Source organism: Panthera tigris, chromosome A3 (assembly GCF_018350195.1).
Source record: "Panthera tigris isolate Pti1 chromosome A3, P.tigris_Pti1_mat1.1, whole genome shotgun sequence".
NCBI lineage: Eukaryota > Metazoa > Chordata > Mammalia > Carnivora > Felidae > Panthera > Panthera tigris.
The window spans coordinates 107,833,774-107,848,220 of record NC_056662.1 but is presented as its reverse complement, the minus strand read 5'-3'; the positions used below and the strand labels follow the sequence as shown (position 1 = coordinate 107,848,220).

At 39.4% G+C, this 14,447-nt stretch overlaps 1 protein-coding gene across 2 annotated transcripts in view; it reads left to right on the top strand.

Moving 5' to 3' along the window:
- Nucleotides 1–340: 340 nt before the first annotated feature.
- Nucleotides 341–14,447, top strand: part of ARHGEF33 (Rho guanine nucleotide exchange factor 33) — a 91,782-nt gene continuing 77,675 nt past the window's right edge. For both annotated transcript variants that reach the window (XM_042982119.1, XM_042982118.1), the window contains exons 1-6: nucleotides 341–365; nucleotides 2,162–2,211; nucleotides 9,455–9,619; nucleotides 9,941–10,062; nucleotides 11,193–11,335; nucleotides 14,060–14,119. In XM_042982119.1, coding sequence (XP_042838053.1) covers nucleotides 341–365; nucleotides 2,162–2,211; nucleotides 9,455–9,619; nucleotides 9,941–10,062; nucleotides 11,193–11,335; nucleotides 14,060–14,119 — 565 coding nt within the window. The remainder of the gene's footprint in view (nucleotides 366–2,161; nucleotides 2,212–9,454; nucleotides 9,620–9,940; nucleotides 10,063–11,192; nucleotides 11,336–14,059; nucleotides 14,120–14,447) is intronic.

Below are 14,447 nucleotides of genomic sequence, written 5' to 3'. Positions count from 1 at the left end.
AACTCATGAACTGTGAGATCATGACCTGAGCTGAAGTCAGATGCTCAACCGACTGAGCCACCCAGGCACCCCAGTTAACTTTACCTTTTAAACTAGCTATTAACTTAGTATCTTCACTCTTCTGAAATTACATAAACCTCAAGTTGCCTCTAATAGCTGTGTTCATTCCAATCATTTTAAGTTAGCACATAAAGTAAGTCCAGTTACTTCACCAGTTCTGCCTGCTAACCCTTCCTGTTGATTTCAATGGGCAGGTCCAGAGAAGAAGGGGTGGCCTGATCCAGGGACAATGAAGATGGAATGCTGAAGAGTAAGGTGGAGGAAAGAAGCAACAGGCACCATGGAAAAGACCAAAACAAAGCAAGGTTAGATTTTTTCCAATGTCTTGCTATAGATCTCAGAATTTAAGAAATGTAGGTTTCAGTCTTCTTTTGCCATTGTATCAAAACCTGAGAATAAGTTGCCTTGGCTATTCTCATTTCCTTATTATATCATGACCACAAAGAGCACAGACTTGGTGCTGGAAAGGCGGGAAATGCTGTATCTATAATTTGGTGTGAGTTGTTCTTATTTTTCTTAGCAATAACTTTGGGACTTGCTTCAGAGCAACCTGCTGAATAAGGCCAAGATACAGACTCAACTAATAAACATCCAACACCTTCTCGGTTAGCGTAGAAACATAAGTGCTCTCTCTTCTCATCTTTACCATATAGAATCAACCATACAGAAGTAGTTTCTGTCATCCTCTCCAATTTACAGATAAGGAAACAGTCATAGAGATGTCAGGCTACAATCACAAAGTGTCAAAGTTTGATCTGGGAGCCTGGACTTGGTTCCCATGTTCTGGTTCTTGCCATGGTACCAGGCTGTTGGGACATAGTATAAAATGAGCTAAGTAATCTTTACTCAGACTTGTGTGGGGAGTTGTGGTGATCTTAAACCATCTAGATTTTATAGGAACAGCCTTCTGTCTGTGTAAGCTCTGGGCTGAGGTTATGTATTATTTATTATTTATATTTATTTAGAGGTTGGCTCCTCTAAGGAAGGGTTTTCTGTTCCACCATATCTTAAGGGAACAATATATACATCCACACAACCAAATACTCGCAACGATGGCTTAAAAAAAATTTTTTTTAACATTTATTTATTTTTGAGACAGGGAGAGACAGCATGAACGGGGGAGGGTCAGAGAGAGAGGGAGACACAGAATCTGAAACAGGCTCCAGGCTCTGAGCTGTCAGCACAGAGCCTGACGCGGGGCTCGAACTCACGGACCGCGAGATCATGACCTGAGCCGAAGTCGGATGCTTAACCGACTGAGCCACCCAGGCGCCACAACCATGGCTTTAATCTATAAACTGCAGAGTGACACAATGGAGATATAGCTAAATGGATGAGCAGTGAGCTGCATGTTTTACTTGGATTGTCCTTCTTCATGGCCAACCAGTGTGGTTCTGCAAGGTACACTGTAAGCCGACCTTTTTTCTCCCTAGTTTGTAAGTGGTTTTTACAACCTGCTATTTCCTTTGTATTTGCCCTGTGTTTCTCAGTCTTTAGTGTTGCCAATACTATTTTCTTTCTGCCTGTATCCTTCCCAGAATCTTTCCTTTGACAATTCCCTTCTACCAACCCTCTTGCCCAGGAAGACAGTAAGATTGCCTTAGGTGATCTGGGCAGTGACAGCAGGGGAGAGCTCAGAAGTTTGGCAAGGACATTGTACACAGGCCTCCTGAGAACAACACAGTGACAACTAGACAGGTGCTGGAGCAGCCTTCCTAATTGTAGAATACCCTCTCAAGTAAACTTCCACCAGTCCCAAGGACAGGAGGGAAACCTTCATGGGCATTCCCTTCTGGCTGATTAATGAGCGTTCATCATTCAGTTTGGTTGCAAAACTTGCCCACTGTGGTAGGACATTTTTGTTTTGTGTTGTTGTTTTACTACAAGAAAGAGTTATATCAGATAGATACGGTTTGGTCATTAGGATGTGAATCTAGAAACCACCTACACCAGCTTATGTTTTGTTCTTGTATCATTGGTTTCTTGTCATGCAGCCACAGATTTAAGATCCTAGAAGTCCCCTTATTCCCTACGTGTGTGTGTGAAGGGGATAGGCACAGAATGAGTCATGTCCATTGAACAAAGCTCTTTCTTCCCACAGGAGAGAATGAACATATACCGATGAATAATCCTTCCACACAGATTTACCAGGTAAAGACAACTTAGATTGTTTTGAACACTCCTATATGTAATAGTGATGACTGTCATTTATGTATAAAGTTTTCCAGCACTCAACAATTGCTTCCACATTTGTCATTGGTGTTTGTTTACTTAACAAGACTGAGGTAGGCGGGGCAGAGAGCACCATTCACATTGCACTTTTAAGCAAACTGATTTTTGAAGGACAACTTATCCAGGTTGTAAATTACAGTGCCTACCCGCCCCCCCTTCCCCCATCAACTCTGCTTGTCTTGCCTGTTGCCACCATCACTATGGCCATTAAACTGTGCAATAACATTTCCGTAAGAGAGAAGGAGAAAGCAAGGTCTGTTTTTTCTTAGTTTGCTATTTTAGCAGAGAGCATTAAGAACTGAAAGGGGGTTAACATTGCAAATGTTCAAATATGGTGACAGAAAAAAATTTAAGCTCCTTTTAAACAATGGAAATAATTTACAAGAAAGATAAAAATTCTTCAAAACATTTTATAATATGTTTGCAACAAGGGTCGCATCGGTCTGCTTTGGCTCTCTAAACAGTGTTTATTTGGCTTCTATCTCTAAATGTAAATTTAAAGTAAAATTCTATCCTTAAAAATCATGGAAGTTTATTCTGATATAATATGTAATATAAAAGCAGCTTGGGCTAGGAAAATCCATGCTCCTCTCTAGAGTTAAGGCACTGTTATCTGGAAAGCATGAGAAGGAAGAGACAATTGACAGGGCTTGGTGGAGGCTGGCAAAAAGGGTAATTTCAAGTTGGCCATAAGACTTTAAGCTTTGGTAAGGATAAAGAGTGGTCTCCTGAAAAGAGATACAGGAATCCAGAAGAGTGGAGAGTTTTGGGGGGAAATGTTATTTAGATTTGTTGAGTTTAAGTGATAAGTAAAGTGAAAATAACAATAGTTCCCAGAAATATCATGCAAGATATCATTGCTGTGTGCGAGTCAGAGCAAGCCAACACAGGATTATGAAAACATTTTTGTAATCATATTGCTCCTAGACCAAGACCAGCAATGGAAAGGGGTAGAGGAAACAGCCTCATTTCAATTTAATACATGTTTATTGAGCAGTTACTATGTGCAAAGTCAACTGCTTGGCCTAATGAAAAATAAAACAGACGCAACAAACATTCACAATTGATTTTTAAATGTCCACCACCTGGAAAACATATACAATAAATAGCTCACACAAGGCAGGCCACTGGAAGGATTACACAGAGGCATTGATATGGGGGAGTGATGAATGAATATTGGCTGAAGGATTTCAATGAGGCATTTCAGGACAAGTTGATCATTTGGTAAGTGGGTATGGGGAAGGGTATTTCAAACAGAGGGGCCAGCTTGAACAAAGGCCTGGAAGCAGGGGTCAGTCTTTCCTCAGTGCTAATTTGATGCCTCACTCGTCTATGACCTTCAAATGCCTTCCCTGCCCACCTCCACTCTGTTCACATCTGACCTGTGTACGCATTTGAATGAGTGTGAGTATGTCTTTAAACTGAGGTATGATTTAAAATCTATTATAGGTTTTATGTAGGTCACTCCCTGAATGTTGGCTAAATATAGCAGCAGCGGGGGGTGGCCTCATTCTCTTATTGTATCACAAATCCAAGTACATCTGTTCACAGTGGAACAAATGAAGCAGTGGAATGAAGTTGGTCTACATGACCTCTGTGATGCTGTGATTATAACCCCATCCTTGTTTTAAAAGAACGCTTCCTAAATCCCAGTCTGTTTACTCCAAGCAACAGTTAACCAAAAGAAGATGAAAGAGAAGTAAAGAAGAAGAGGAAGAGGAAGGAGGGAAGCAGGGAGAGGTTAACTATAATAGAATACAATTTACAGCACAAAGGGAGAGCAAAATATGACATTTGAAGCAAAATATGACATTTCAGCCGTTTTCTATGTCTTTATTTTATTTTCTTGATAGACCCCAATCCCTACCTGAAATTATAGCAAATATTAACTTGTTTCTTTCTTTCTTTTCTTTTCTTTTTTTTTTTTTTTTTAATTGTGTGTCTCCTTCTCTAGAATGTAAGCTCCAAGGGCAGGGATTTAGTACGTTTTGCTCTCTGTTGTATTCTCAGCATAAAGTACAGTGCCTGGAATATAATGCATGTTCAATAAATATTAGTTGAATGAATGAATGAATATCTTCAAGATGTGTATATTGCTTTGAGCCAAGAGATCTGATGCACTTATTCAGTCTGGTGCCAAATGATGTTTGGAAAATTGTCTGGTTCTTTTGGGGAAAATTGTCTTGTTCTTCTTTGGGAAAAAAAGAAAAGAAAAGGAAGACATCCTTACTTCATACCCCAATCAAAATAAACTAAAAAATGGATTAAAGGACTAGAAATAAAAAAAGTCAAACCATAAAAGTTTAGAACTAGTGAATATTTATCTTGTATCTGGATGTGAAATGTCTTTTTAAGTAAAACAGCACTGGAGGAAATCACAAAGTAAAGGGCTAGAGATTTCACCCACATCACAATTAAAAATTTTCCCAACATAAATATATTTTTAACAAATTCAAAGGCAAATAACCAAATGGGAAAACTTCTTACAAGAAAATATCGTAAGGGTTTAATGATATAAAAATAGTTGATACAAGTCAGTAAAAAAAGGAAACTTCAGAGATCTCAGTAGATTAAGGGCAAAGGACACAGACAGTTTACCAAAGTAAAATTACAGATGGCTAATAAATAGAAGATTGAGGTTTTCAAAGCTGACAACAATCTAATTAGCAAATAATGAAATAATATTTAGTTCTGATGAGTGTGTGTAAATTGGTGGAAGCTTTCGTAAGAATTATTAGTTAAAATACAGTGAAAGTATTAAAATGTTCATACCTCTAATTGGCTCTCTGTTCTTTGGATGGACTTGACCTCCTTGGTGAGTAAGGAACATTGACCCAATCAGGTCATGGAAGCCAACAGGAGAACGAGCACTACTATCTCCCAGTTCGTTCCAGAAGTATTACCAGAACAGGTGAATCTGTGTGGATACACTGACTGTCCTTAGCTCACATTCCTTTTGATTGGAATCCAATCCATCCCAATTCAATCTCATCCTTTGTCCGCTGTACATAGGCCTCTCAAAGTTTACCCAATCTCTTTTCCAGAGTCAGATTGTGTTGCTTCAGACTGATTACTTCCGTTTGCACAAGGATTCTTTAAAATAACAGTCCATTAACATGAGCAGTGCTGGTGGAATCTGCCAGTCAAGGCAACAGATGTGGTAACTGCACCATTTAGACCAGCTCAGCTCTTGCCTAATGATGTGAATTCCAACTGTGGTTTTGGCTTACTTGTAGGGATGTAAATCCTGTAGCTTCCTCCACTTATATTACTTATGTTTTATGTATTTTATCCAAGACATGTTTTTCTAAATACACTCATTTAGCCCTTTAGGTCAAATACTGCCTAACATCCTTAAACTCACAGTAATTTCATATTTAGGAATTTATCCTAAGGCAATAATCTGAAATACATACAAAGCTTTAAATAAAAAGCATTATATGCCAGCATTATCTATAACATTGAAAAGTTATTAAAAGTTATAGATTTCCAAGAAGACTGAATGGGTAAACTCTGGCACAACTACAGGATGGAATACTGAGTGGCCATTAAAAATAGACAGAAAACATTTTGAAGGCTATAGGAAAAGGCTTATAAGAGTGTTGGGCAAAAAAAGGAGGGGCAGAATAAAAATATATCTGTAGGGTGATTTCAACCATATAAATGTCTGCACTTACATTCATAGAACAAAGCAGAAGGAAATGTGCCAAATGTGTCAAACATTCGTGGTTATATTAAAGTAAGGAGATTCGAAGAGATTTTTTTTCTTTTTTCTTTTTGTCTGTAATGAAAAGAATTTAAGCAAATGAATTATGTGCCAAAAGGACCCCTAACTGAAAAACCATGGGAACCAGTCCTACAGCAATAGGTTTCATCATTAAAATTGTCATTGTAAGTTTCCAGGATTTGTAAGTCCTATTCGAGCCTCAGTCTCTTTTTGCCATTGGGGAGTATCTTCTAACACCAGAGAAATTAGTTCTACTAGGCCTGTGGTGCATTCGGGGATGGATAAGATAAATATCCAGCATGCCACACTTCACATCAGCTTCCATTAAGAATGGAAGAATGGAAGTAAGAATGACATTAAGGATCAACTTCTATAGGGAGTGTAGAGGAGTAGATTTGGGAAATTTGCTCTTGACCATTCGGGCAACTTGCTGCCCACTTTGTGTTTTAAATTATTACATTTATGGGGATTGATAAAGAGGCCTAAAATTAAGAATATGAAAGCTGGCAGAAAGACCACATTTCCTCTCTATAAACCCTGGTTTAGGGGGAAACCAAAGAAATTATGTTGGCATCCTTGCCAGCATGTGCTGCTTCTCACAGAGTCTTTAGTCAGGTGTCGAAGGAATTCAGCCTGCCTTCTGGAGTTTTTGCAAATCTTGACATTTATGACTCAGCAGGGTTCTCAAGGCACAGGCCCAGTCCCCCGAATTTGCCCCATAGTAGTCTTTGACCTTGATAATGGGACAGAATGAAGAACAAGTCTGTGTAAAAAACAAGTTGGAACAATTTGCATAATGTATGAGAATTTAGTCTGAGGGATCTTTGGTGGAAAAAAAATTGGAAGACATTGATTAAAATTCACCTTGAGAAGAGTTAAGAAGCCAAGAAAGTAAAGAAAATTGAGAAACAGAAATTAAGAACAGGAAATAGGAAGAATTCGGACTCCTCTCCCCTATTTCTTTGAGCCTAAGAAGCCCTCTGTGGTACCCTAGGCTTCGAAGTACAAGTCTTCCCTGAACCTGCCTCCAGTGGGAGCCCGTCTCCAGCGGCAGGATGGAGGGATCATAACCTCTCTAGAGCAGCTTCATGAAAAAATCAACGAGATGAGGAACGTGTTCAACTCGCTGGAGAACAAGGTAGACACCCATTTCTAATCCTTGGGGTGGGCTGCGGGCTGTCAAACAAGAGAGTTGAAGAGACAGCAGAAAAAAGATGTTAAGTCCATGTCCTGGGAGTATTTTTCATTCACAAAGGAATGGCCAGTTGGTACTAGAAAACCAGTCCATAGCAGCTAAAGACATTGAGCCCCACGCATCTTAAAAGTGACATGTGTCTCAGGTGTGTGATTGTGCTCACTTTTGGCATCTCCTCCCTGTCTGATCAGTGGTTGTGAAGCCGTTTATAAAGCAGTAGTGTTACTTCAGTGGTAGGTACCCAAGGGGCTCAACGTAATATATGGGAAGGAAATGGGCTCATAGCTAAAATGGTTTCAAAATTCCCAAAGTCCCCATACAACCTGGCTGTTAGGGAAAACTTAATTTTTTTTTTTTTTTTTTTTTTTTTTTGAGAGCTGGGGTTCTACAGGTGAGGAAAAGTCCTTTCCCCCGAGGATCCTACTGCTGCATTTTGCTGCTGGGGAAAACTCTACACATCCACCTAAGGGAGCAGTGATAATGAAACCTATTTCTGTCGGATAGTGGTTCCCTTTCTTTTCAAAGAGGAAACCTGAGAGAATTTCAGAGCACCTGAATGAATGTCAGGTTTCCTTCCTTCAACTTTAAAACTTGCATAAATTTTGCTTTGATATTATATACTGTTGATTTTTTTAAATTTTGTTCACAGAAGATGAATTTACATAATGAGAATTACCAGATCAAAAGTAGTTGAGCTGGTGATTCAATCCATTCTGATGACTAGATTAGGATGTGTACTAAAATCCATCACGAAGATTAATTAAAATGAAAAATGATTGGAGTGAAATACAGATTGCTCATGTTGTTTCTCCGGCTTCCAGCCCTGAACATGTGGCAGATCCTGTTTTTTTCCTCAGAATGATCTCTTTGGTTCCTCTACTTCCTCCCTATTCCCAGCCCTTGAAAGAAACCTTTGCGAGGCACAATGAAACACAAACCCTATATTTTTAAAATGTGGTGTAGGAGACCAAATCACTTTATAGTGGGAGGTGTTTTTGCAAGTTGGAATAATTTGGATAACCAGATTCTGAAAATGTTTAGAAATACACATTTGAAGGAGTTTTGTTAATTTTGTGAAAAGTTCTGTTTTAAAGACAGATCTGGAGCTAAGAGTTCCTCTACTTAGCAGAGTGTAAGGTCATAAATTTCAAGAAAGTAACGTTTTTATCTTATTGTTATTATTATCTTAACTTTCTGTCTGTTGAAATGCTTTTTTCATTTGTTCAATAAAAAAAACTGAACTGTAGAAGTGCTCCATTTTCTCCACATTTCTGTTTGTGCTTAACTTTTTGATTTGCCACTTCAAGGGGGAGAAGAATTAAAATTTCTTGAACACCTTCTATGGACAAGCATGCACTGTAGCAGAAAGCTTATCTACATTTATTCATTAATTCTCCACACAGTCCTGTGAAATAGGTGTTATAGTAATTATTTTATGTATGAGGAAACTGCTGTGAAGAGGTTAACCAACTTGCCTGAGATCTTACTTCATATAGGAGAGAGCTAGGATTTGTACCCTATCAGACTCCAGAATTGACACCTTTGTCACGGTGTGGAAGTTGACAACAGAAATCCAATGCGCACACTCCTACACGACCAGGCTTGACTCTTGGAGAGAATTCAACATCACTGTCAACAACGTGCTGAACTCCTACCATTTTATCTGTTTCCCACCACTGCAAATGCTGTTATCTCCTTTTCCATGACATCATTCAACTATCTACCTACCTATCTATATGACTTCCTCACCTGCAAAGAAATTCTCAGATATGCTTAGTTATTACTCTTTTTATTATTTTTAATTGGTTAAGGGGAAAAAATGACTGAATTTCTTCATTTTCTTATACCACTAGGGGTAATATGACCTATCCCTTCTTTCATGGAATTGAAAGGGTTACTGGATCAAGATTCTGTTTCACATGCATATGTTGCTTTTCAAGTAAATCTCACTTTAAGCAAAGGTGTTAGAAGAAACAGTAGCTGGCAGGAACACTTGTAAACTTAATTGCTTGCTTGCTTGTCATAATCAAGCTCCAGCATGTGTTGCATATAAAAGACCCTCTTTTCCCTAAATGAATGGGGCCAAGTTTGTCTTAAGTTGTCAAAACTTTAGTTTACCGGGCTGTAGATTTTCTATATCCTGGTTTCTTAAAAAAAAAAAAGGAAAATTCAAGGGTTCAGTGGTACTATTTATAATAGTTAATAGCATACTGAACTTACTCTTGGCGATTATCATTTAGTTGCAGGCCTTGGCCTCTGAACTGAAAACTGGTTTCACAGAAGCAATGCAAGAACTGTCCAGAATTCAACATGGCGAGTATGCTTTGGAAGAGAAGGTTAAGAGTTGCCGATGTTCCATGGAAGAAAAAGTTACTGAGATGAAGAATTCGTTAAACTATTTCAAGGTAGGCCCCTCTTCTATTTCCCTGCTAGACAGAAGTTCTTGGTCTTAGTCACAGAAGTAGAAAATATCTTTTCACGTAGCAGGCAAATATAAGAATTTTTCCTCCTGGTCTATTCATTAATTATCAGGCAAAAAATATCTATTTCATGCTTTTCTTTCTTGTATCTCTGTGTTAAAATTATAGGCCACAGTAGAAGTAAGATGCTCATCTCTCATTCATTCATTCATTCAACAAATATGTATTAAAATATGTATTATATACCATGTTATATCCTTTTATCTCTTTTACTAGATTAAATATGTATCAATTCCTATTTTTTAGGAAGAGCTGAGCAATGCCATGTCAATGATTCAGGCCATCACTTCCAAACAGGAAGAAATGCAACAGAAAATTGAACAGCTTCAGCAGGAAAAGCGAAGAGAATCTCGGAAAGTTAAAGCCAAGTGAGTGTCTTATAAAAAATTGGTGAAAGGCAAAGCCATAAGCAATGGCTTATCCAGTGGCATCCAGAACACCTTCCCTGCTATCAGTATACAGCTAACTGTCTATATACTGGTGGAATCTGTGGGTCAGCATGTGATGGAGGTTATAGAATCATAGAAGTTGATTGATATTTGGGTGCCTAGGTGGCTCAGTCAGTTAAATGTCCGACTTCAGCTCAGGTCATGATCTTGCGGTTCATGGGTTCGAGCCCCACATCAGGGTCTGTGCTGACAGCTCAGAGCCTGGAGCCTGCTTTGGATTCTGTGTCTCCCTCTCTCTTTCTCTGCCCCTCCCCTGCACATGTTCTCTCTCAAAAATAAATAAACATAAAAAAATTTTTAAAAAAGAAGAAGTTGGTTGATATTAAAGATAGATGGTGATGATTACATGGACTCAACATAATAGGAAGTGGAATGAAAATGATAGAAGATGGTATGTAGAATTTATTTAAACTGTGAAAATGTAAAATAACAAAGATGAATTTTAAAATAATGATTGGCGTGTTAAGATACTGGGGTCACCAGTGATTTTCTTTTTTTATTCATTTTCTAAAATTTCTCTAATGCTACTAGTTTACTTCTACCATTAAAAATTAATGTATGTTAATAGCTCAACCAGTTTGAATCAAAACATATGTGGTAATCATTGTCATGTTTTTAACTTATCACGTTTTAAATAGAAATATGCCAATAATAACTGTGTGACCCTGGAGACTGGCTTATTGTTTTTCGTTGAAGATCTGCTGCTTCCCGGGACCTTTTGTGTTGTTTTGTTAAGAGAATGTACATCATCCCAAGCAGACTGTCGCCATGGCAAACTCTCAAGATCCTGATGACAAGGAAGCCAGTAACAGAAAAATAAAAATATAGGTGGTACGGTTAGGATGTGATTTATACATATTTGAAATCTTTCCCCAGCTTTGGCGATGAAGTAAGTTGAACCCTAAAAGTTGCTAATATATGTTTTTAATTTACAAAAACAGCAATTTTATATGGTTCAACCTAATAATTTGGAATTTTTCTTGGATTATTCTGAACTGATTCTCTTCTGAACCCCTCAGGTATTAACACCCTTTGTTTCCCTTCCCCAGGAAAACTCAAAAAGAAGAACATGGCTCACAGGCGGGGCCTGCTCAAGCACAAGGAAGTCCTTTCCGTTCAATCAATATCCCTGAACCTGTTCTTCCAAGTGAAGACTTTACAAACCTTTTGCCTTCTCAGGCCTATGAAAAAGGTACATTTTGCAAATCATATTGAAAAAGCCAACCTTCCCCCTGGATTCCTAGAGCTTAAGTAATAGTGAGCATGGGTTTATGTCTTCCATCCTTATCTTATTTAATGCTTATGTATTTATTTTGGGGGGGGGGTGGTGAGGGGCGGAGAGAGGGAGATAGAATCTCAAGCAGGCTCCGCACTGTCAGTGCAGAGTCCAACACGGGGCTTGAACCCATGAGCCGTGAGATCATGAGCCTGAGTCGAAGCCAAGAGTTGGATATTCAACCGACTGAGCCACCCAGTGCCCCTGTCCTCCATCCTTATTACAGGAAAATGATGTATTGCTCAAAATTTTTCCTCCAATAACTGGAATTTAGAAGAATCCAGAGCATCCTAAGAGACCAGGAGATCTGCCCAATTTGAAAGATTTTCTTTTGTGCTCGCTTCGGCAGCACATATACTGAAAGATTTTCTTTTTGGGGGGCGCTGGATAGCCAGAGCTGGTGCTGTCCGTTGGCTGACAGTCACTAGCACATCTCTGATCTGAGGGATGATAGAACAGATGCTAGAAAACTGTTCCTGGGCAGTCCTAAAGAAACTGGCTTTCCATCCAGTTCCATCTATCTGTAACCATGTCCAGTTCCACGTTTGCTACACTTCTGTATGCTCAGCAATGTCCAGCAAAGCACTTCTACACAGGAGAGTGAATGTAGACATTAACATTGTTTAGAGGAATTGTCCCGTCTGTCTCTCTCTCTGTCTCTCTCTTGATCTCTCGTTTTTGTTTTTGTTTTTTTTTTTGTCACATCTAGAAAATCTCCAAGAGTCTCAAGGGCTTCTGAACCAATTGTAAGCTCCTCAGTGGCAGTGCTGGTGGTTCCTACCCTTATGGCTGAAGGAACAATATATTCATAGACAGTAAATATGTTCTGCATAATTAAATTTAAAAATCTAAATCAGGGGATGCCTGGGTGGCTCAGTCAGTTAAGCAACCAACTTAGCCTCAGGTCATGATCTCAGGATTTGGGGGTTTGAGCTCCGCATTGAGTGAGCACAAGCCCTGCTCTGGGCTCTGCACTCTCTCCCCCTCTCTCTGCACCTCATGGGATTCTCTCTGTCTCCCTCTCTCTCTGCCCCTCACTCACAAGCGCTCTCTCTTTCTTTCATTAATCAATCTAAATCAGATGGCTTTTTAAAAATTTTTTTTTAAACATTTATTTATTTTTTTTTTGAGAGACAGAGAGAGACAAAGCGTGAGCAGGGGAGGGGCAGAGAGAGAGGGAGACACAGATTCTGAAGCAGGCTCCAGGCTCTCAGCTGTCTGCACAGAGCCCAATGCAGGGCTCGAACCCACAAACCATGAGATTATGACCTGAGCTGAAGTCCAGGGCTTAACCACCTGAGCCACCCAGGCGCCCCTAAATCAGATGGATTTTACTCAGTATAACTTCTAAGTATGGATTTGCTTTTATTTCTGTAAGTTTTTTTTGTTTTGTTTTTGTTTTTGTTTTTGTTTTTTTACCTCTTTGAGTAGTTACTTTTGAGACCAGTAGGTGCAGCTTGGCAAAACTCCCTGATCCATCTGGGGAATGAGGGGGTTCGTCACAAGGGGTTCTATTTTCTTTGCTCCATGTCATGAAGAACATGATGTAAAAGGATGATCTTATTAGGAAAGAATACAGGACAGCCTTGGAAAGTAGAAGGCAGATCAATGCCAAGTGTGGGGGAGTTGAACATGTTCACAAGACAAAAGGTTTAAAATGATAACTTGCGAAGTGCTCGATGGAGTTCATTTAGCTGCGTGATGGTAACCCTCCTTCCCCCACTGTTATAACAGAGGTAGCTTATATAACATAGTTGATTCATAGCTGCTGCTATGACTCTCTTAGGAGATTGCAGTCAAGGTGTTGACTCTTCCACTACGCATTCGTCTTTCCTCCTATCCATCCATCATCCCAGACACTGACTTAGATGGTGGGAGACAGTAGTGAACAAAACAACAAACACTCCTGCCCTCCTGGAGCCTTTGTTCTGAAGGAAGCAGACAATGAACAAGATACATAAAATCTGTAGTTTGTCAGTGATAAGGGGGAAAATAAACACAGGTGTAATTTTAGAGAGGGTGCCCAGTAAAGACCTGAACGAAGTGAGGAAGTGAGCTCCTGCATACCACAGGGAAGAAAGGGAACAGGTCCTGGTGGGAACACAGCCAAGATTTCAAGGAAGAACAGGAGCAGTGGGGCTAAGGCAGAGTGAACAAGGGAGACAAGGGGAGATGGGGTTTTAAAAAAAGAAGGAAACACCAGGCAGGGAAGGGAGCAGATATTTTAGAGCCTAATGGTCATTATACAGCCTCTGGCTTATGGGAAGCCATTGGAGGGCTAAGCAGAGGAGTGACAGGGTCTGACTTACATATGAGCAGCGTTGTTCCTGCTCTTCCCATCATCACCATCCTCTCCATCATAGTTAAATAATAATTTAGCTCTTACTGTGTATAGGTTACACATAATAACTGATTTAATTCTTCCGGTAGTCTATGAGGTAAATGCCACTTAATATATCTTTTTACAGATGGGAAAATAGTGCTTGCTACTATATTGAGATTTTATTATTATTTTTTTTACTGCTCTGTCTCTCTCAGTAAACTGTCAACTTTGAGTCTGTCCCCAATGTCTGGCTCATAGAAGGTGCCAGCCCATGTTAGTGGAATGAGTACTGATTGAAAGCTTTCCTTCCTCTGCAGCTCAAGAGTCCCGATCCATGCATGTAGGAGACAGTAATGTGAAGGGGATGATGGGTCCTGGTAAGTGGCTCTGATTTTAGTTCTCTTCTCTTCTAGCAAGTATACCCTTTCCCTGCTTTTACCTTTCCTGTTTCTACTCCTTCAGTCCCAAAGCAGGCATGAAAGAACTCAGGCAAAGAGAAAGCACTATGGTTACTAAGAATCTAAGATGAATGGTGGAGTAGGTCAGTGACTCAGTTAAACCCAAGGAGCGAGAATGGGTCGGGATGTTTAAGACAAAGCCAGAATCCTTGTTTTTTTCTGGCTCATTTCAATTATCAATGAAATAACATTCAGGGGAAACCTACAGATGTACGTAGCATGACCTAAGTTTTCTGTGGACACATTT